The sequence below is a fragment of the Amphiura filiformis genome, chromosome 5 (genome assembly GCF_039555335.1).
Source record: "Amphiura filiformis chromosome 5, Afil_fr2py, whole genome shotgun sequence".
NCBI lineage: Eukaryota > Metazoa > Echinodermata > Ophiuroidea > Amphilepidida > Amphiuridae > Amphiura > Amphiura filiformis.
The window spans coordinates 7,004,603-7,029,829 of NC_092632.1; the positions used below are offsets into that span (position 1 = coordinate 7,004,603).

At 35.2% G+C, this 25,227-nt stretch overlaps 1 protein-coding gene across 1 annotated transcript in view; it reads right to left on the minus strand.

Moving 5' to 3' along the window:
* Positions 1 to 643: 643 nt before the first annotated feature.
* Positions 644 to 25,227, minus strand: part of LOC140151760 (uncharacterized) — a 59,243-nt gene continuing 34,659 nt past the window's right edge. Inside the window, 10 exon segments of the mRNA XM_072174097.1 lie at positions 644 to 3,765; positions 5,983 to 6,162; positions 11,057 to 11,187; positions 16,932 to 16,980; positions 17,775 to 17,846; positions 18,282 to 18,365; positions 18,866 to 18,949; positions 20,584 to 20,760; positions 21,228 to 21,347; positions 23,784 to 24,249. Coding sequence (XP_072030198.1) covers positions 6,016 to 6,162; positions 11,057 to 11,187; positions 16,932 to 16,980; positions 17,775 to 17,846; positions 18,282 to 18,365; positions 18,866 to 18,949; positions 20,584 to 20,760; positions 21,228 to 21,347; positions 23,784 to 24,249 — 1,330 coding nt within the window. The 3' untranslated portion in view covers positions 644 to 3,765; positions 5,983 to 6,015.

A 25,227-nucleotide genomic window follows, 5' to 3' on the forward strand; every position in this document is an offset into this window, starting at 1 on the left:
TTTCCATAGCAACCAAAATTATTGCCCTCACCCACCTCTTCTGGAGCCACTGTTTTGTCATCCATTAAGTGATGTGAAAACAGCAATTTTCTGCTCAAATGCAAGTCAAATGATTAAAATGGCTTCAAATTTTACCAAGAGTAATGCCTGATGAGCGTATGCATTGCACATACATGCATGACCTTTTGCAGTATATAGATGAAAAAGAATAACATTATGGAAACATGCCTCGTCAACACACTCCCTGGATGAAGTTTCCCCGAAATTGGCTTTAGTGAACGACCTCTAGCTACAGTTTAGCCTATTTGTCAAAATGTTAGATACCTGCAATACTCAGCTGGTTGATTTGGCAGAATTTTGTTGACCTTAAGCATATCTTGAGATGAGATATTTTGCCCAAACCGGAGTTGGAGAAAGAAACAATGACTTTGAGGATGTTATATTTTGTATCAGCCTTGGTTGAATTTGATAGATAGTTAATCATCTACAGATGCAAGTCCTAACCAGCATGACCAGGGCTCAAATTACACAGGGGCTAAAATGTGATTTCCTCAAATTTCACAAAATAGCCTCCCCCACCAAAATAGAAAGAATTCAATAGAGAAAGTACACACAAAGGATACTTTTTGTAAAATAGCCAGCCCTCATTTAAATAATAATTTAAAAAGAAGATTTTCTGCTCTGGTGCGAACTGAATTAAATACTGCCAGTATTTTCAGTTTGCTGTCTCACCTGTGTGGTCTTACAATACTAGCAAAAATAACACCCTCAAAAGTTAGAAATATAGAAAAGGGGATTTCCCCCAAATGCTGTCCAATTTCCTATATTACCTTAAGAACCTTGTACAATAACACAGTTTACTTACTATAAATAACACATGACAGGTCAATCCTTACTCTACCAGATTTCATCAATTACAACCCACATTTCCTTACCTGGCACCAGTAACAACATTGTGCATGCTTTCCTCTCTTCATGGAATTGATTAGCCTAATAGTACTAGAACATGCCCTGTATGTGTATTATTTCCTGAAGATATGACCTTTTACACATCCACTAGGATCAAGATTGCTGCACCACTTTTAATCAGCACCCTTAAGATTAGACCCGAGAGACTAGACTCTAGCTACCCATGTGCCTTACACCATTACATGTAGGTATCTTTAAACTTGGTTGGTGCATGATCTCAAAAATGCATTTCACACAAACACAAAAATGTGCTTTAAATTGCAAGCTTGCAAGGAAACATAATCAAGAGATACACCATTTTGCTCTCTACGAGCATTGTGCAAACACTGCAGAATCCAGACTCTCTAGTTTAATCTCTTTGGTCCAATTGTAGCTTAATTATACATCAACATGTAATCAAAGAAAAGTAGTTGGTGATTTTAATCGATCACACTTGATTTGCAACTGTAACTAGTATTTGTTTTTTATCATAATTATCTACACTCCAGAGAAGAGTGGAAATAAATTCAGGTCTACTATTATTCCATGAGTATTCAAAAACTAAGAGATGTCGCACATTTCTCTACAATTTCCAAATCGGAATTATGCATTGTTCAATTCTATGACTTGGAATTTACCATTATTTTTTAAAAAGTGTGGTTTGGAATTTTTAATGCGAGTTCTCCACAAGGTACTGTTGTATAAGCCTATTTAATTGGACAAAGCTTATGAAAATTGGACATTTCTGTAGCCACAAAGAGAATTTGCATGAATAGTTTAGTATTATTTCACTTTCTGATATATGGAAGTGGTGAGCAAACGTTTAATGCATATTTACCTCTCACTCTTAATAAGTGCAGAAAAATAAATCGGACCATTTGAAATCTAAACAAGCCTGATACATCATGAATGAATTATATACATCATAGTGCACATGGAACAAATGCAGTACAAAATAGGCAACACTTATAATACTACTTATATCAACAACAAGTTTCTCAACATTTAAAGCCATATTGTAACATTTCCATAAGAAATAGAATTGCATTCCTTTTCAACAAAATGTTAGATTTCACTGTCAGATATGTTGCCTTTAATTTTGACCAAAGGCAAAACAAAAGAAAATTGCAATTTAATACCAGTGCACATGTTGCCAATGCATGTCACAATTCGCAACTAAAGCACCTAAAGCCTTGATTTTTTTTAGTTTACTAAAGTCCATTACAAATGTGTAAAAATCAGAAGTTTGAAAAACATTCAGGCATCCTCCTCGGCAAATGTTACAATATGGCTTGAAGGTATTCTGACAATACTTAATAATTATATTATACAAAGAAGTTTCTAGCAGGTTGCTCTGTCAAAACAATTTAATTTATACAGACCTACTTGCTAGTATACTAGCAACTGAATAATTGTTAGCAGTTAAGTTGACGCAATTGCATCGCTCACAACACCTGATCGGGGTGAAGATCACTGGTAGCGTTTGCAGAAGCATTCCCAGTGACTCGTCACTCTATTGTGGCAACAGCTTGTATAATACAACATTCATACTGTAACCTTGAAATTCTTGAAATTTACAGCAAATATTCACATTATTTTGAACAATAACACCATCATCATCTTACTATATGTAATAACAGTGTCTGACAAAGAGGCACATATTTAATGGACTTTATGACAAGTTTCAATCCATATTTGTTGCCATTCATTCACACAAGAGATACCTTTTTACCTTCCTCAAATCAATGAGCCCACACACTCTAATGTCACAAGGTTCCATCACTCAGTACAAAATCAGCCATCAGGTCCCCTCCAATCATCATATTCACCACTTTTTTCATAGAAACAATTAATCCCCATTTCCCCTGCAACATCCCATGAAGCTGCTGTTTACATTTCCACAAACCTATACCATAATTGGTATTTTAATTGGTTTCCAGAATAAACCTTTTACATCGTCAACCAAATCTATCCAAACAAAATGTTATCTATTCAGGAAAACCACATACCATAATCCATACTTTCTGATTAGCTGACAAAACAAATAGGTTAAATGGTAGAAAGGCTGAACATGTAAGTGAACCCATTGGACTGTTGACTGTGTACATATACAAAGATGGTTCATGCAAAGCAGAGGGTTACTGGTCATTTTAAGAACTTGATAGAGCACAAACCAGGCATGTAAGCATGTACTTGATTCATTCCCCAACCTGGCTCATTACATAGGCTAGAATCATAGAGTTTAATAAGAGAGAAGGCATACAACCTACTGTATACTGCTATGAGGAATCAAAATCTGCCATATTTAATTGCCATGCTTGGGAATCAAAACAGTGTAGCTCTAACACTGTTCAGTACAGGCCAGAATCACACTATATTTGTTTTTTTAAGACTGCATCTGTATTTCAAAGCTTTTGAGAAACTTGGGCTTCACATGCTTTTAGCAAAGTTGACTTAGTCAAAATTCAAGGCAGAATGCAGCACTAAGCTTTTAGATTTTTGAATGAAATTGTTTCTGGTAAATGGCAAAAGTACAACTTTACACATGGCAAAATTATGCAGAAGTACATAAAATTCCCCTTTTATGAGCAGTATGCAAGCATGGCGGAATAGGTATTCTCAGAACCAGTATGACAAAAGTGTGGAGGTCACCGACTCCAGTAGGCAGAATGAGGCATAAGCTTCCGTTGTTTTTGAAGTCTCAGCTGTGGTTTTGTGTTCCATTTTACTCTAGTCATATTCTCCAATACATTTCCTGATATACTCCATCAGGATTCAGCTGATGTTAACATGATCCTCTTGTACTGTAATGCAGACCTGTAATATAGATAAATCACAAAAATGCTAATCAAAATGTTGATGGAAGGTTGTGAATAAAAAAATTAAAAACAGATGTGCTTGAATGACAGAATAAGGGATATTGTGAAGCGAGACTTTATAGAGCCCTTAGTGCAATGCTGTTTAATGTTACCTTATTAAAGCAAAACAACATACTTCTGTATTTTAATTATTGAACTATAATTTGTATCTTAAAATCAGATTTGGCATGTTTTGCTCAACATGCTGCCTGCACTTTCACTTTCCATACAGGCCACAAACCAGCATTCGCTAAAATTAAAAGTTCAGGGACCATATTGCGAAACAAACCACAGTGTGTACTATTTTCATCCCATGAGCATGACGAGCAACATTTCAACATGGTCGTATCCTAATCTGGTCTAATTCTATGGCCAGCATCAAAATTCAATATTATTATACTAGTACATAAATTATGGTTTCTAACAATTTGAACTTTATAACATGGTAGCTGAATGATTCGGGCAAACAATGTTAACATAATTGACAACATCAAGTGAATGAAATCAGTTATGTTACTTGTTCTTGCTGTCTCCAAAGAGGTTACTCTATTCCGACATGTTTGCTAATTGCAGTAGAAGTAGTTACTTAACTGGATTAATTACAATAGCAATTGGTGCACACTATCTGAGAATATATCGCCCTGCACTATAAGCAGGTTGCACTCATGACTTGTATATGTCTGCAATCATAGATTGAATACAATACCGCTCTTTTCAAAGACATTTAACTTACAGGTATGAGTGATCAGCATAATATAAATATTCTATAGAATTATTATCCAGGTCTTTATTGCTGTTCTTTGATAAGCTATGTGCAATGCAGTTTAATGGCATAACGTCTAGTGCAGGACGATACACCATTGCAATGGTAATTACTCCGGTTACATAACTAATGTACTTCTAGGGTGAATTTGCCAATGAAGGGGAAATTAGCAGACCTCCCGATTCAAAGTGCTACACATGCAAACCAATGTCACTAATACAAGAAGATGCCAATTATCAATCATTTCAAGCCTTTGCAGAAAAATGCAGGAGGTCACTGGTGTAATATCAGAGGTGCTCAGGTACCCCAATCAAAGTGAAATTTAGTAAAATTTCATTGAAAAATGGACAGAGAATGGCTGGTCCCCCTTCCCTCATGGGATGATTCATTCTAATCTGTCAAGGTATTCTTTTTTTTTTTAGCTCCCCAGTGAATCTGATTTTTCGTCTATATCAGAATAAGTTTTTAACTTTGAATCAATATAAATCTTCCAGTAAAACAAATATAATACATAACCCATTAGAATACAACATCACATAACTGGTGCAAGTGATGCAGTGCTTACCTGCATTTCATATCACATTAATAGGAAAGTGAAAAGAAAACGAAACAACCATAACATAATTCCAAAATATAAGAGCATTATTTTTGGAAATCAATATGTACAAACACACATGCTAATTTGAATATCATTCAACCAATATCCTTGGTTGGTTCTCATTTTTATACATAGCAGCTGCAAGTGATGATTCATACAGAAAACAAAACAGTAACAAAATATCTTCCTAGGCATGCCTGGAAAAATGTGCAATCCATGAAGATGCTTACAGGGAATTTTGGCATATAAAATTTGGTTCATTTCAAGTTTGGTAGTGACATACTGCACAAAAGCATTGACATCAGGGTTGTCGCCAGGACCAAAAAAGTACTGGTTAAAATATTAAAGGCGCGAACGCTTGGGATCAGGGAATAGGCTTTGAGGGTACTACCCCCCTAAAAAATTTTCTTGCTCTTTTTATGATGAAATATCATCATCCACTTCCGGAAATGTACAAAAAAAAAATATATATATATATATTTTTGTGAGTGCCGGACGGCCCCATCCGGTGTAGTGACAACCCTGATTGACATCAATCCAACTTGAAGGAAACCAATGTATAGAGGAAAAGTTTGCTTTCCCAATTACTAAGAAATAATAGGAAATAATGCTATATTTGTGGGTTATTTATTTGCCTTATCTACCCAAAAATATACATATGTATTCTAAACATCCTCCATGGGTGGTGAGCTGTTGTTTTGTATTTTCCTCTTTTCAAAGTGTGATACCCTTTCTGAAATTTCACCCAATCATATTTTTCTGAATGTTTTTTTAAAAGGCACCACCCATTATAATGCGTTAACTACATTACTCACCACTTACAAGTTACAAATGACTGGGTATCACCTCTAGAAATATTTAGTTCTATTTAGAGCTTTGTCAGCAAAGTTATCATCTGTGATCTTCGCCCAGTCAGAAGCTGTTGTTCCCATCACAAAACCTAGTGCTCGCTTTTTCATCTGGTCTTTGCGCTCTTCAAAGTCAGCCCAACGAACCTGAAAATAAAGATTTGACAAAAAAAAGTTAGAAATGGTATGTGGAAACGAAGTTTAAATCTATAATCTATTTGCCTTGGCACTAACGTTTGAATTTCTTTAACTGGTTGTGACCTGGTTAGAGTGTGCTACACATGCATGAATAATAAATATCAAATGCACATCTTTTTAAATTACTTAATTACTTTTAGTCTCCTCCGCAGCCAGTTTGGTTACGCTCCCTCCACACAAACAGTCTGCCAATGGCCACTTATAACGCCGTTTCTGATTGACTACACGTACATCCACTTCCAGCTGTACATACCGGGAACTTGATTGACCTCAGTCAGCTGGCGAGCGATGCAATCTCGCAAGTGCTTACTTCCGGGTTAAAATTGCTCATGAATATGAAGTAGCCGTCTAGCCGATCGAACAATTGAAAGCCTTGTTTGACGTTAAGCTGGATGACGTTGTTAGAAAACCGTTAGCCAATCAAAAAGGACCAGTTCGTTATCATTGGCAGACTGTTTGTGTGGAGGGAGCGGAACCAAACTGGCTGCCGTGGAGACTAAATTACTTTACGCACAGTAGTATTGATTATTACAATAATTTCCAAATGATCTTGGAGGTTGAAAAATTATAGCCAAATAAGTTTAATGAAATAAGGTACAGAATTAACAATAAAAGTATTACTGAACTCCAGATTCCTACCTACACAATAAACTACTGATATCGTGTAGCTAATAAGCCCCTGAATTGATAACAAGACCTGTACAAAAATACAGGATACTTAATCATTATGTAATGAATTACAGGTGCCTAATATGGACCTTGTTTTGGTGACCCTTTATATACAGAACCAATTTTTGCACCATGCAGTCACCGGTTTCTTTCACCCCCTGAATATAGAATTGACCAAAGAAAAAAAAGCATGCTGCATGGAAACAGTATTTAGAATTCTTGATTTAGAAAGTACGACAAAACCATTTTAAGCCAAATACAATTGAGTTGTTTGTGGTGTGCGAACATCTGGGCCTCTACTTTTAATTATTTGTTGCAAAGTATGTTACACTCTTTTGTTCTTAAAAGTACTGCATTCACTGTTATTTTTACGTACAGAATTCCTTCGCCATTTCAGGGTTTTTTTGTGGAAATTGTGTGTTTTGGAACTAGCTGTTTATTTTGCAGAATATGTCAAGTAATTTTATATAAAAACTGTATTTTTGAATATTTTTTTTGTGCCTGCACGTCCACTTGCGAAATTCACAAACATACAACCCTCACGAAAATGACAACATATTCAGTATAATGTGGCCACACACAACATGCTCTGATTTAATCAGATCAAAGTCAGCCATTTGAAAATGGAGTTTTTACCATTATAGAGTTGCACAGCAGGTAAGCTTACTAAAACTGACATATATAATTGGTTGCAAAGTTGTGAACTTTTGTAATGTCAATTTCGTATGTTTTTGGCTCCTGTATCTCAATTTCATCATTGCTAACTTTAGTCTGATTGGATCAAATCGTATCACAAATTGTGTTATGTTGTGGTAGGTCTAGCTGCTAAGTTAGCCTAAGAATTACTGATTGGATCAAATCGTATCACAAATTGTGTTATGTTGTGGTAGGTCTAGCTGCTAAGTTAGCCTAAGAATTACTGATTGGATCAAATCGTATCACAAATTGTGTTATGTTGTGGTAGGTCTAGCTGCTAAGTTAGCCTAAGAATTACTGATTGGATCAAATCGTATCACAAATTGTGTTATGTTGTGGTAGGTCTAGCTGCTAAGTTAGCCTAAGAATTGCTGATTGGATCAAATCGTATCACAAATTGTGTTATGTTGTGGTAGGTCTAGCTGCTAAGTTAGCCTAAGAATTACTGATTGGATCAAATCGTATCACAAATTGTGTTATGTTGTGGTAGGTCTAGCTGCTAAGTTAGCCTAAGAATTACTGATTGGATCAAATCGTATCACAAATTGTGTTATGTTGTGGTAGGTCTAGCTGCTAAGCTATAATGTACAATCTTATAATATGAAATTGGTTCAGTTAGTTCCAGAACACTAAAAAATTCATAAAAAGTCATACTTAAATTATCGCATGAGTGAAGCTTTTAATTCAGAAACCATGATTGTATAAGCAGTTGACACAGTGATAGCTTATCTTGCATATTAAGTTATTTGATATGTTTTATGAAATAGACATGAAATGGCCTATTGAAGTTTGATGGAGAAGTTAAAAAATATTGTGTACACAAAATCTAATTATCCCTTTTTATTATTTTTTTGTTATATTTTTAATAATAAATATGACACACGTTTTACTATTTACTACATGTATAATGGTGCAATTGTCAATGAAAAACCCTTAAAATAATAATTACAAAAACACAAACAAACACACACACACAAATCTCAGTCAATCGATCATTCAAAAGTGATGCAAAAAGACCGTAAAACTAAAAGGAATTGATTAAACATATTTCCAGCTCAAAAATTAGGATGCATTTAACATTAGGTCGTTAAAATCAATAGTAGTCAAAAGAGGAACTGCATCATTCCCGTTAATCATGCCTGCATTTCATCTCAAGATGTTCATGAGGTATTAATTTCCAAAAGTAGTTTAATGAGTCAGGTGCCTTTCTCAATTCTTTAGCGTGTATGTGTCGACGAGATACTCGTACGCGCTATTTAAACCAAACGGAGGTGCATAGCAACAACGGGACTGATCGATTCTAAGCCCTCTGTGATTCCTTGTAAAATGTAGGATTTAAATTGATTACAATTTGGTATACTTATGATTAATATATTTATTTGAATTGAAGTGTTTAATAATGAGAATAAAGGTATTGTTTTTGGCTGCTGTCGTGCATCTAGTATCTCATATAGCCCGTGTTATATGAGACGATAGATGCACTCCAGTAGCTACAAAGAATATCTTTATTCTCTAAACCTCATCGGCCAGGGAATGGAATGAGTCCATCATGACATCTGAGATGGCGACCTTGCTTAAGGTTGTCATGGAGCATAGATCAATAACATACAGATATCGCCCCAAGAGGCAAAGTCCAACATCATCCTTTAATGAGGGCTGATCGTGCCATGAAGTACAAGATAAGAAAATGCTATGCCCACTCAGTGTCTGTTATGGCACATTTTTCAAAGTTCAGTCTTGATATCTTTCATGTAAAAGCACGCAATGCTGTGCAGAACTTTTTTTAGACAAGGGCAATAGAATGCTCGGTCGTCATGAATATGCGAGAATTCTCCTCACATACAAAGCACAAGGAGTTTGCCTGTTACAGCTCTATCTGTTTCTATCTATTAGTCTATGACATAGAATACTTTGAAAGCCCTATGCGCTTGAGATAATCCAGCTGCACCTTTTTTAATACTCAGACCATTTGTGTCATATTCCAATACCTTTATTTCAGGCCTTGAAATAAGGAAAAAAAGAGTCCACTGGACCCTTGCCTCTAAAATTCAAAGGGTCCTTGCTTATTTCCAAGGGTCCCATAGCAGAATCAATAAAATACTTTTCTGGGAGGAGATCATTGGGGATTTCCCCCTGGGATTTCCATGATTCCATCTTGACATTCAAGCTTGCAATTAGTGATCTCTTTTAACCACACCTTTGCACTCGTGTTTATCTCAAGACCACCCGGTGTGGAGTAGAGAGATCACAAACCAGGAAGAGAAATTGCAACTTCACTTGAAAATAAGTTTAAGCCACTTGCACTGTTGCCGATTTGATCGTAAATCAGTGTAATAAATCCTCAAAATAAAGGGTGAAAAAGCTAATAAATGAAGCCATTCAACAAAAATTATGTTCAGAAGAAGTCCAATTTATTCCAGGGGAATATGTTAGGATGAATTCTGTATAGCATATGAAATTTTAGGGTTGTAGTCAGCCCTGGCATGGATGCATGAACAATGCATTGACTGACTAATTCAGAAGCTATTTCAACACAATGTTTTTCTCTACACTGTGCTTGCTCAAATCTTTGGAATTAAAATCACAGGTCCTTGTCTACTTTTGCGGGTATTTGACCTTTGAGGCCTGCTTTATTTGATCACATTCAATACAGGCAGAATATTATTTACCTGGGGAAAACATGTGAGAGTGATTATGGACTGGAAACCAATGCACATAAAGTGAGAGTGTGAACTGCCAAGCTCAAAACCCTGGACCTCAATGGTGCAAAGTGAGGGCAGAACTACTACGCTAACCCGCTCCCCAATGTCCTACATACTCATTATGGTTGAAATCATTTTTAGCATTTTCTAAAACCTTGTAAAACACATTCGCCCATAGGGCAAACCGCATCAACCTTTATAAGGGGCAAACCACAAACAATGCAACAGTTCAACTGGAATTGTGGACCACTTTATAAGCCCAAGTGATACAGAGCTTTACATTGACTGTATACCGCATGTTTATGCCAATATCGTTCTTCAGACACTATGACATAGTGTCTTTTACATTGTACATTTATCAAAAGTTTGAAAAAAAAAAATCAAAACGTAACAATAAGCATACCTTTTCCTTCTTTACCATGAAGGTTATATCTAGCTTTGTTTCAAGGTGAGAAAAAACATGCACACCCTTACGAGGAATATGCAATTTCTTCAAACAGGTGTAGCAACCAAACTGGTGATGACAACCAATATTGAGCCGTGTCTTGTTGGAATGATCTTGTTCTTAGCGACAGCAACATCGTGATGCTCTTCACATCGATATCAAGTACTTGGTACTCTCATTGTTTTGTGCAAGCACATTTACATAATAAAAAGTATTAAACAATTCTCTCAACATGAAGAAAAAACTGGGGAAAAAATGCCATGTCTTCTGCTAAGTTCCGCAAACGATAAAAAAAAAAACATGTTTTATAAGGGTGAAATATGTGACTTACCCTTTTCTCTCCAGGTTTGAGCTCTGCTTGGTTGCCCTCATTGAAGCTGAAGTACTCTTCAAAGCTCTGTGCTGGCACGTCACCCTGGGAGTGCTTGCGCTTGCCGTATGAACGAACACCATCAAGTTGCTCTGAAGAATACAAATATCACAGGTACAATGGAGAAGTAGGGTTAGACATAGGAGCAGAACAACAACATAGGTATCTTAATTGAATTTGTATAGTTAGTAGGTTTCTTAACATAACTACCAAAGCATTTATCCTCAAATGACAATTTCCCCTTGAAGTAAGAAAAGCAAAAACAAGATGTCAGGGTTATACGTGCCTCCACATCAGAAGCATTATTTTTTTTTATTATAATGGATATGTATCAATTTACTCATTATGTTCTTGCTTATAACTTCTTGATTTTAAAATAAACTTGACTAGTGCAAGAATACCCTTAAGTGACAACTTGGGCAAAATGTAGTTATTGAATAGATTATGAAAATATTGGTAAATACACACATTCAGCTGTATGTATTGTTCAAGTCTTAGAATTAATTAATTTTTAATTTAAAAGTTCAAAAACCAATTACCGGTAATAAGGCTAAAAAAAATAATGCTATGTCTCAAAGCCCATGGCAGTTTCAAAAAGCGAATGCGGAATGAGGTTTTTTTATAAAGATTATTATTATTTTTCTTAGATGTCATTTTTGAGTGTTCAAAAGTACACTGCATAAAATTGTGGTTGATTTACACAATTGAAGTACAAATATCAATTGTTTTATACCTAAACAAATGCGAGTATCGAATCCAGTAACTTTTCTTCCAAATTTGTCACACAGAATTTCATGATTTTACAGCAAAAAGGTAAAAAAAAAAAAAAAAAAAAGGAATAAAAAGTGAATTTGCTGCTTCAGCTGACATGGACACGCTACAAAACGCACCTAGGTGTTAGCCAAAGACCCGTCCATTCATTTAGGACGGCTAATTTCAAATATGAAGCCGACAATTTCTGTTTGTTGTGCATTGTGTAAATGAAAGGGAAAAACAAGCTCTAATACCTAATGGAGTTTAATCTGTGGAATTTTATAATGAGGATGACCCAAATGTCTGTACTGTCTCTGCATAATAGTCATGTGGGATGACCAATTTCATATACCAAGGGGTCTCAACACTATATGATTAATAGGAAACTCTGGACTAATGCCGTAAAACCTCGTCTACAAGCATATAGAGTGCTTCTGGTGAAAACTAAATTATTCCAGGCGCCATTATGGTGTTTGAGTAAATAAGTTACAGATCAAGCATATACAAACAAGTATTATTGTAATACCAATCTACTGTATTGGCATATTTACGCTTCTTTTGTATTAAGTTAGCTTTCATCAAAAACACTGTATATGCTTGTAGACGAGGTTTTACGGTATGTTATTTACAAATTGTTACATACGGGCATATCCCTGGGCCCCAATATCATATTTCTTGACAAACAAAACAAAACAACTAAATCTGTTTATGTCATTCCATTCCGTGGGAAATAGGAATTAAGGCTTCAACAAATTTAAGTCTTCAACAAAACTAACACAACTTGACAATTGAGCATATAACCAAAATATCCATTTTAATTTATTAAATTTAGATATCAAATTTCAACTTGCATAAATGTAATGGAAATGTATTGGGTCTTGATCTATCACATGCCACTTTGCAGCAAGGTGTAAATATTTTTGTAAAACGCAAACATTGTATGTGTTATTGATACCCCAACCCCACCATCACTGGACAATATATTTTAGTCAATAAACAAAACAATTAAATACAATAAAAAATATATTAATAGTTTCTTTTCATGAAATATGTTAATCATTTCAACCAGCTACTATTTATTTATTTACTTATTATATTAATATAAATATTTGTTGACCTTTTCTTGAGGTCAACGTCTGAAGTAAGCAAGGTAAGTTGAACACACTATGCAATATATTAGTGTTATTTTAATTGGCAACTAACTGGTACAATTCTCTCCTTGTGTTCATAATAAGTTGATAAGAAGTCCCTAAATGTACATATTCAGGGAATTTGACATTCCTCCCTGACACAAGATGGTACATGATAATACAAGCTTGAATTATCTAGTAATTTGGGCTTAGTAATTAGTTTGCAATTATCCAATTGGGCAATCTATGAGTCTGTATAATTATGCTGATAAATGTACAAGTTTAAACCAAGTTAAACAGTTAGCTGCTTGTCGTGCTGATCTGTTCAAAGTATGTATATAATATAGGCCTGGCATATTAAGGCCTCACTCAGCGGTATAATCAGTAAAATTATAAGCTCATGCAAACAACACAAACCAATTCAATCTTGGGAGTGTTAAGATTTTTTTTCTGGATCCATTTTGACCTTTGTAAAGCCAAATCTGATGGGTCCAAAATGTTATTTTAATGGGTCCAAAACTGTGTTTGCAATCTTCTTTTTTTATTTTTTGGGATCCGCCAAAAGGAGGGGCACAGGCTGGCTGCGCTAAATCCGGGCATGCCAACACCTGTGGCAAAGTGTCACCAACCCAGTGCTTTTAGACTGCAACACAAACACAGATGACATGTAATGGTACGATGTACGGTTGTATACAACAAACCTACACTCATATTGTACTGCGCATGTTCTTTGCATGTACTAGTGGCATGACCTGGTCTAAGCAAAATTCAATCCAGGGTCGGTCACTTAAATTGATTCTGCTTAATGCTGGGACTATACATTTTTTTCCATTAAGAGCAATTTAAGAGATTATTCAAAGACTTTTACATTTAAATTGCTGACTTTTTTAAGGAAATTGTGGCAAACCTATCTATATATTGCAAAATCATACACGAGCATGCGCTTCCACTGAAAGCCCAATTCAACGCATCCAACCTGGGATGCAACAGCAGAACACCCATATGTGCAAGTGCACATGTAATCCATGGGCCACAAATAATAATAATAAATGTAGTACATGAAATAAAAAAATTCAATGACTTTCTTTGTGCATATGGAAAATACCTCTCCTACCGAGTGAAGCAAACACAAGGTTTGTTATAATTTCGTCACAATCCCACAAGCACATCCTCCCGACGCCGATACTTAGTTCTCAACAGCATACATTCAAACTGATGATCTATTCTGGAAATACCTTTACGAAATTTTAAAATTGGATTTTCAGATAATCAATCATGTTATAATTACCGGAGTTGCGCATAAGCTTACATAATAGCGCTTTAGTCTGTGGTCTCATTGGTTTTAATTTTCATACTTACCTATTCATGATGATGAAAATGGGAACAAAGGAATCTTACTGGGTGTGTTATGAAGCCAGTATGTCGTAGCAATCTTAACAATGAAATTCACTGATATTCAACATTGTCAGCCTAGCTTCTCATAATCTTTGATTGCATCGTTCAATCTAATCTAAACCTGTTTGAAGAGATCCCCATACATTACAATGGTGCAAAGTCTCAAATGTTCAAAAAAGTAAATGAATAAAAAAATATAAATAAAAGTTCATTATTACATTCTATGAATTCTTCCATGGGCAGAAAGTATCTAGTCCGTTTATTGTTTCTTTGAAGCTTTATGATTCACATGACTCTTTCTGCTTGGTCTCACCGATCTCAAAAGTTGACAACTACTGCAATTCCATACTCACCAGCCAATTCATGTGTGCAAAACATGACTTATTGCATGACATTTCAAACAAATCACTGCCGATAATTTGCAGTGTGTACTTATACGGCTAAGTTAAAGAAGATACAATGTATTACCGTCATTTGTTTCCAAAACAGAGTGAAGATTTCCAAATACATGAAATATGCATGGTCTTATAATTTTATCTTTTCACTATAAGCAGCAGATGAACAGAAGAATGACCCCAAATTGGACCACCATGACATGATTCCACACCAACTTTAACAGATTCAAGGACAACAACTGATATTAATTCTACATAAAGTTGGGTTTAGCAATATTATATCGAGCCCTAGATATCATATACTGTTTATTTGAAAATCAATTGGCCATTATAAAGGCCAAAAATTATAATTCATTGATATAATAGAAACTTTTTTTGGTAAATATCCAATTAAATGAGGATATAGGTATCCACAGATATGTTCAAATTACTTCCATTATTACGTATACGCTTCACAGCAGTTGACAACATGTATCACTAAATAATTTGATACTCAGCAAAAAGTAGACACAAGTTAAAATTTAGGTGGTCAATAATGACTTTATCCTTGTCAATTTGTATCGAGTTAGGCCTAATATAATAAAGTAACACACAAAGTTAATCTGCAAGTGTCAACTAGGACACTCCAATACCCCATCTCATTCACGTTATCAAAGACCAAACCTTTTGGTCATAACCCGTCCATCTTCTCCACCTTAAAAAAGTTACTGCTTCCTTCAAAAAATGTCTTTACTTTTTTTGATAATTTTTCAAGATGACTGAGTGAGATATAGTGTCCGAACACTGCATATATATCTCGATCGCTATTTTAACAAATTTGTGGGCTTTAAAAAAATCCCACAATTGTGGTGATGTTTAATTTAATTACAAAAGTCACTGTAATACAAAATCGGTATTGAATACTGCAAAAAGGATTGCATCCATTAAGTGATGAAATTATAGAGGTATAGCCTTTTTCAAGATGACTTGAGTGAGATATAGTGTCCGAACATTGCATATATATCTCAATCGCTATTTTAACAAATTTGTGGGCTTTAAAAAAATCCCACAATTGTGGTGGTGTTCAATTTAATTACAAAAGTCACTGTAATACCAAATCGGTATAGAATACTGCAAAAAGAATTGCATCCATTAAGTGATGAAATTATAGAGGTATAACCTCATATTTGAAGACAATATTAAGAGTCACTCCTACCTATCTACCAGAAGGGCTGATGATTTGGTTGAAACTCAAATATTACATCACAAATGCTTGCTTACAATCCAGCTGTAAGGTAAGGTGTTATTGCATGACCAACACATAATATGGCAGGCAGGTAGGTAGGCATCCAAATGACATACTGGGTCAAACATAGCGCAAAAAATTTCAATGCATTTTTATATTTGATTTTAATCAATCTGTTTCACTTGTTAGTCGTTTTATTTAGAATTTCATACAAATGTCAGGATTTTGAAGAAAGAAAAGTCTGTATTTAAAATAGCACATTTTATAATATCAGATTATTTCTCATTTTCACTGTTCTGATCAGTCATTTGGATGCCAATAATAAAGAAAAGATGATAACTCCAGATCAGATCTGTCCCTCCATGTAACAATTTCTGTCCCTCCAATGCTGTTTTTACAAGGCTATAACTTGACCGGGTTGCATACGTAGTGTCAGCATATGCTGCAAATCTCAACAAGACATGTCATGCCAGTCGAAAACTGAATCTCAAACAATTATGTGCTATAATTCCTTATCAATCCAATGAGGACATGCTGTAAGTATCTATGGGAAATTGTATCAATGAATTTAACAGAATTCAGCATGTAATATCTCCAGAATTTGGCACCATACTAAACCCAATTGAATTCACTGCCAATGTGGGAAAAGATTATATTTAATGTATAGAGTCAGTCCTATAGCAGGTATCCATATGATCAGCAACCGTCTTGCAGGAAACACTCTATGTAGCCTGTATGTCAGCTTCAATTAGATTAAATTATTTGTATATCCCACTTGACTGAACAGAGCTTTTGGTAGTATGGGTGACATGTTCCATTATTTTCTCATCCAATCCATATATTCACTCTATAAGAATTATAATAACCTGCTTGTCTGGATATAAGAACAGATCTTTTAATCTGGAGTTATCAAGATGTAAATTAAATGCTGAATTTACCTAGTTTCTCTTCTGTAAACACCTCCCACCTGCTCTTGGCCAATCCAGCCTGTATGAAGAAATGCACAAATTGTGATATGAATTAATACCAATACTATGGTACATCTTGACATGCCTTTCATTATGTTCAATCCATCACTATAGTTTTCGGCAAGGTTCTTCAACGGTCATCAAAATAGCCCCAAGAACAGTTCAGGTGGTACACCAATGAGGGATGAGTCTACTACTTTTTTTGTTCACTATCAAAACAAAGCATTTCTTAGGCCTAACATTTTACCAGGATTATGAGAAATGATGAGCTTTTTGTGTCAATCTGAATAGGGTAAAGTGGGGGAGGTATGACAAGGTCACTCACCTTTTAATTTGACATGGGATGAGTGACTTTATCATTATTTTATCATTATTTTCCAAACAGACCCTCTTATACATAACCACATATCTATAAAAGTAAATTATGAGGTGCATAAAACGTGTCTCTGCCAAATTACAAGGTTAGAAAAGTTAAGTTTGTGAAGCATGAACATAATTATTTGTAAAATGACCTCAAATAACCCCTAAATGACCTTTTATCTCACATCCATTGATATCAAATATACCACTCTACCCAAGGGTCAAGCTACAATTTGAATCTACTTAGCTTTAATTTACCATTTAAAACTCTGTGCTACTTTAGAAAGGAAACACTAGGATTTAGTCTTATCCTAGAGAAATTGATACCAGAGGGCTTCTGTTGTTTTATTCATAACAATGAACAATTGGTCCCACAACATTCAGTGACATTTGTATTTGGAAACATATTTGGCCAATCAATAATAATACACAACAAAGCAAAACAATATATACCTCTTCCTCTTCTTCTTGACTCTCTGCTACTTGAGCTGCTTCTGCTTCCGGATCAAAATCTTCCATCTCAACCTATATAATGTACAATTACACAAAAGCTGTTAATAATCCTAACACTGAATCACAAGTAATCTTATTCTTGCTAGAACATAAGTTGAATATTTGAGATTCCTTCCACATGTAGTGCTCCTGGTGCATGGCTCATTTCCAAGTGATTCATGATATTTATTCTGTAAAGCTTCTAGATCATAACATGTTGAAAGAATCTCACAATTGCGATATAAGTTTGTGTTACAAGATACTGAATCATCACATAGCTACTCCTCTGTCCACCTGCCACAAAGATATTTCCCAAAATTTCTATGTATTTCTTTGTTTGGGAAAGCAAAGAATGTTAGATTCCACACTTTTTCCAGCCATGCACCTACCAATCTATTCTTATAATATCTTTGTCCTTCCTTTTCTATATAAGATGCTAATTGTCCTTCATAACTTCTTTAGACTCACCTCAGTAATGGCATCATCTTGTAGCAGTGACCTGACATCAAGGCGGGTATATTGAACAGGGGCTGCTTCCCATGTGTCTATAACCTGAGGAAACACAAATGGCAAACACTGATTAACACTATCAATTCAAACAAAATGTGACAAGATCAAGGGAAATGAGTCGCATGTCGCTAATATTGATTTGGAGATATTGACAAAGAAAGTAAAATTCTTTTGTTTTATATTGTTTTCAGCGATTGATAAATTGATGTAACTTTGGAAAGGAAAGTAGTATCAACATGGGGTTTTCAGTTTCTGAAAGCTCTAAATGTCCTCTTTAGGAACCTGTGTAAAACTCATTTTCGACCAGGGTCGACATGTGACTCATTCCCCTTGATCATGTCACATATGATGACAAAATTTTAAAGAAGTCTATAAGCTTAAATTTTAATTATGCACTGTGGGCCAACTATTACATGATTTACATTGCTACATCCACACAAAAGCTGCCCAGCATGTTTTGTTGTGACTTGATAACTATTTTGTGAGACTGACAATGGATGGGTCACATTGGGCTGCTCAGCATGTTGTTGTCCTGTACTTACCTGCTGGATGTCTTCTTGTGTTCTGCTGTGAATATTTCGTTTCAAACACACAACTGCCTCTGCCATTAGCTCTGCAATGAAGCACTGTAAAATCAAGGTAACAGGTTGACATTAGTAACTCTCCTCCATATCTACTGATGATATGAATAAACAACTGGCTGACCAAGCAAATTTATTTTCACTATTAAGTGGTGTGCTAGGAAATGGTTGATGCTTGAGATGTCAGTCAATGCTGCCAAGTGATTTTACAACACTTGTTGTGAGAATCCTAAACATTCAGCAATTCTTCTCTAAGTTATTTTACAACACTTGTTGTGAGAATCCTAAACATTCAGCAATTCTTCTCTAAGTTATTTTACAACACTTGTTGTGAGAATCCTAAACATTCAGCAATTCTTCTCTAAGTTATTTTACAACACTTGTTGTGAGAATCCTAAACATTCAGCAATTCTTCTCTAAGTTATTTTACAACACTTGTTGTGAGAATCCTAAACATTCAGCAATTCTTCTCTAAGTTATTTTACAACACTTGTTGTGAGAATCCTAAACATTCAGCAATTCTTCTCTAAGTTATTTTACAACACTTGTTGTGAGAATCCTAAACATTCAGCAATTCTTCTCTAAGTTATTTTACAACACTTGTTGTGAGAATCCTAAACATTCAGCAATTCTTCTCTAAGTTATTTTACAACACTTGTTGTGAGAATCCTAAACATTCAGCAATTCTTCTCTAAGTTATTTTACAACACTTGTTGTGAGAATCCTAAACATTCACCAATTCTTCTCTAAGTTATTTTACAACACTTGTTGTGAGAATCCTAAACATTCACCAATTCTTCTCTAAGTTATTTTACAACACTTGTTGTGAGAATCCTAAACATTCAGCAATTCTTCTCTAAGTTATTTTACAACACTTGTTGTGAGAATCCTAAACATTCACCAATTCTTCTCTAAGTTATTTTACAACACTTGTTGTGAGAATCCTAAACATTCACCAATTCTTCTCTAAGTTGCAAGAATGAAAAAAATCACCAAATCCTGAAAAATTGCCAAATCTCTTGAGAAATGTTTCAACAAAGTGGAGGAATTGACACCTTTCTCATTGAAATCATCTCAAATAAATTAGGTATGTCCACTCTCTCCCACCTGTCTCATGTTTAATATAGTAGCACATTTAAAACAACATTCAGGAGACTTTTACTATAATGCACAACTGTGACAATTACAATCTGCAACCACTATAGCCAAAATAATAAATTCTCGATCATGAGAGGATGTACCTTCTGCGTCAGCGTATTTTTCATAGAATAACTTGACCTTGCCTAGCAACGACCGCGTGATTGGTCAATTCTCAAAAGCTGTGTTTGCGCCGTAAACGCCGGTCTTTGCGTAGTACGCTCGGCGCAAATAACTGTGCGTTTCCAAGTTGGCTCTCATGATCGAGAATTTATTATTTTGGCTATAGTCACATGTAGTCACTGAAGAACATATTTGCACATGACTACAAACTTGACTTCTGATATTGATTAATTAATTTGGTTGAATGACAAGATTTTGTTTTAATTAACTGGAAAATTGTGGCAACCCCAACCTCATTGTTTTTGTTGTAAACAAATGGAAGGTCATGCCCCCCCCCCATTTTGTTTCTGTACCTGTTATTACATTGTTTTTGCCATTTTTATTCAAACAGAGAGATGTACATCCCTTTATCAACTGACCTCAAATCCCTTGTTCTTGCCATAGGTAAGGAATCCTTCAAACTGAGCAAGTTTATGATTGATTGCATCTACAATAATGAAATCAAAGAAACCATCATCTACTGTCTTCTTGAAGCTCTTGAGTAAACTAGCCTGGTAGATGGATTCCATCTCTTCCTCATACTCATACTGTTGCACCTGTAGAGTGACAAACAAATAACATTAAACATACACATTTTGTGTATCAAATTTGACAAGATCATGCAAAATGAGCCACAGTTAACAAATTTTCACTTTTGACTTCCCCACATTACAATAACATATTGTTAGCTTAACATTGGCTAAACCTTCCATCAGAATTAAATATTTGAATTTTATTTTTATACTAAGTGCAAAGTTCACTGCCATTGAGGTACTGTGAGTTCTATGCTGTTTATCCTGCATCAATGTCCCAGTATTACCCACAATACACTTTGTTTCTAAAAAGTGGCTTATTGCAAAGCTAACACCCAATTAAAGATTCAGATTAAGTTTATTCCTATCCTATTCATGTACATTCTTCAAATATCAAATAGGAATAGACAACATTCTCTTGGTCTTCAAAGAGTAACAAGAATTCAGAGTTATCATTGCAACAACAACGTTCCTATCCTGTAGGCACCTACCTTAACCTTGACCGTCTTTTTGGTCTCTGGATCCATCTCCATCTTGTCAACTTCAACAGAGAAGTAATCATCTAGACACAGCATACGAGGTGTAGCGCCACCATTCAGCATCTCCTTTTCCTAATATAAAACAAAATATCAACAGATACTTAATCCTCTTGTTTGGCTAAAGATTGGACCATGGATTCTACCAATTATACTCACAATAGGACATTGGGTGAAGACCAGAGGTTCTCACCCCACATCATTTTATCACACAGGCATGAAAACTGGTCTTGAAAAAACCCCACTGAAAACCATGTTTTTTTACCATTTTATGTGAATTTGATTCAGAAATAGGCTGAAAACACTAAACGTGCTGAAATCAGCTAAAAACCCTGAAACATTTCATGCCTGATCACAATCATGTTCCATCTTTTCTCCCTGTGTAATCCTGAAGTTTTGGGCTTGCAATTCCAAATGGGGTTGCAACCTAACATTTTATTTGGCAGTCTGTACTCATCCTAACTTAAAAATGGGCATTTTCTATCACTTGTGAGATCTAATAGTAATGAATCTTAACAATCATAATCTCACTTGAATACAACCCATCTTACCTCACAATGTATTTCAGTTACAATTCATCAACGAACCAGTGTAAATGTTAGGAAATCCACCCCACAAAACACAAGTACTAATAACTACCATAAATTACTACTATTAACTACAATAAATTACTGACATGCAGGTTTTTGTATACTATTGTACTAGTAGTTGTGCCAAACTTCTTGTACTTTTGGTCAGATGACACATTTGTTCCCAGCACTGTATGTGTGACGATTCCATACATGATATGCTTTTTAGTAATTACTGGAATTATGTGATCTCTGTAATGTATTTTATTATTTATTTTGCTTTTTATCATGTTGCCTGTACCAGTGTTCTTAGTCGGTTAATTAACCTCAATCTTACCGGTTAATTAACCGGTTAATTAACCGCATCATATTTAACCGGTGGTAAAATAGGTTAATTATGAATTTTGAATTATTCTGACGCTTTTTTAAGTTATTACATTAGTATTCTTCTTCTTGCTCTCTAGTCCTAGAGTGTCATGCAGTACATCATAGACCATATGCAGACTATATCATGGTCTAGACTATGAGCACATGTACAAATCCGTGAAGGGGGGTCTTTGAAAATTTTTGTATGGGGATGTGCCACACAGACTTTTGGATGCTGCTATACATGTACCTACTTCCAATCAGAATTTGTTTTATATCAAATGAAAGCTAACACTTTTTACTCCCTAAAAACACTTTTCCCCATTAGGTCAACAGATAACGTAATTCAATGTTATAGCAGGTGAATGTGGTAAATATGTTGAAAACTATACCTATCCAATCACATTTTTTAACCAAAATGTAGGTTTTAAAAGTCAAACCTCAAGTGTTCCTTACAATATTTTTCAAATTTTATGTCATTTTAAATGAAAGAGCACACTTATATTGTTCATACATGTATACTAGCCTCATTTTAATGAGCAATGGCCAATTCTCTTTAAATTGCAAATCTTGTGCAAAAAATAACAATTTTCGTCTGTTTTGTCATACGGTTGTAAATTCAATATGACATTGCTATTAAAAGAGCGCCTACAAATTGGTATGACCCAAAATGTGCAAATTTCGACGCTTTTTGCCCATCACGCATTTTCCCTGTCCTTACCCATAGATATACCAAAATTGCTGAAAAGGTACCCAAAACTGTGGCACATCCCTGTATACCTTCAACCAGGCAGAACGCCCCACTCCTTCACCACCTGTTGTACATAATGTACAAGTACCTAAAAATCCACAGCAGAGTGAGCAGATTATACCATTTTTGACCAGGATTGCTTCAATCAATAACTAAAAAGTTTTAAAAAATTAAAAATGTATAGATATAATAGATATGAGTCACAGACTTGCAGTGTCATTGTCTGTGTCAATGAGTGTAAAATTTTTAAACAGATTGAATTGACATTATAAGTTTAAATGAAAATAATTTTTTAATTTAAAAAAAATGGAATGTTTTAAAGCTAAGAACACTTCATCTGCTCATGTTAAATACTTTCACAATGTTCTTCAGTATGATGTCATATTGAATTTTGAGCTCGGATTTATATATCTTCCAACCATAATTAACCAATCTTACCGGTTAATTAATGTTAATTAACCGGTTAATTAACCGCCGTTTATAATTAACCGGTTAATTAAGAACACTGGCCTGTACAGTGCTCAGTGGCTCGCTTGCTTGCAATGGGCGCTTATAAATCCCTCCTTTATTATTATTATTTTTTATATACGAAAACTACCACTAGGAGCCGGCAAAACCTGCAATTGAAAGTGCTGCCGGTGCAATGCAGTGCAATATTCATTGTACTCTAAACACAAAGATGAAAATATCACTGGTTTATTTCTATTTTTTCTGGTTTTCTCCATTTTTTAAACAGATTGCTGGGAAAGAATGGATCTTTTTTTTATTTTGATAAAAAAAGCTGGTAATACAACAATAACAAATCAACAAATGAAGTGAACCAACCTTGATGAGTCTTGATACATAGGTCTTTCCACTGCCAGGTGGTCCACGCATCAGTATCACTACCTTCTTGGGCCTAGTCAGTCTCCCTGGTTTGTTAAGAATATCATCAATGGATATACACTGTGCTATTGGATTATCTTTGGGTAACCCTGTACCCTTGTGAGTGCCAGGCCCTTCAAAGCCAACGGTCAGATCATAGTAGTCATCTGATGGAGGGAAGGCCTGTTGGTCATGGTAATCATCAGGGCCTGGTGGTGGGATGTGGTAGCGTTGATCCACATCGTCTCGCGGTGGGTAATCTCTCCGTGGGCTGTCGTAGTCCGCCATACCAAAGCCTGGTCCTCTATCAAAGTCCCGACCTCTATCAAAGTCACGGCCTCTGTCAAAGTCCCGACCACCCTCAAAGTCCCGGCCTCTATCAAAGTCCCGACCTCTGTCATAGTCATGTCGTTGATCATGTCCAAACCTGGAGATTTGTAAAAAGTGGTTTACAATAATTATTACAAAAGTAGACCATAGCAGTAACTGTTATGTGTGTACAAAAGACAATGGTAGATATACAAATGAGGTCAGCAATGTAATGAATGTTAAACATTAAACTGACTATAATCCAACATCAAACTCAGGCAAACCTGGTGAGAAAACCTCAGTTTTTAAATTGCAGGGTTATGACTTCATTTCCGGCTTATATTGTAATTATCTGTAATTACTATAAAAATACGAAATTATTAAGCGCTTTAAACCAGAACTGGTTAAGTCCTCAATTTCAACCACTGCATGAAATCCAGTTGAAATCCATACACCCGACCCTATTTCAGGTTGATCCATTTGAAAATCACACTCCCTGTGTGGAAGATTAAGGGCATGTCTTCTGCAGAGGGTGGGTGGATTTCAAATGGAATAGCCCATTGCTACAGATCTTTTATAAAACTTAATATTAAAAATTAAACTTAAACTACATGACTCCTTAAGTCTGTAAGTTGGCCTTCATAACAAAGCTTTGTAAATAAAAATATGCAAATGAGGTAATTAATATTTATATATATATGCAAATAATATGACACAAAACTATAAAGCACAAGAGGTGATCATATTCAATCATCATGTTAGAAGTTGATTGGAAACCTAAAGAGTGGATTAATGATTTTGTTTTGACCCAGACAGATAGCTGACCAACAATCTACATCATAACACAAGCCCCATACAATACATTCTTGAGGGGGTTAAATATCTCCCACTGTACATGAATATGAACACAAAAAATTATGAAATCTTTAATAAAGTTATACATGTATTTCACAAGATTATTGACAGTCCTGATGACTTCACAACACCATTCCTGATACCACATTTCTTGCACTTTCACAAACATTTTGTGATCAACATCAGTCATCACATATAGATGTCAATAACCAAGACAACAAGAAATCGAGGAGGAGCACTT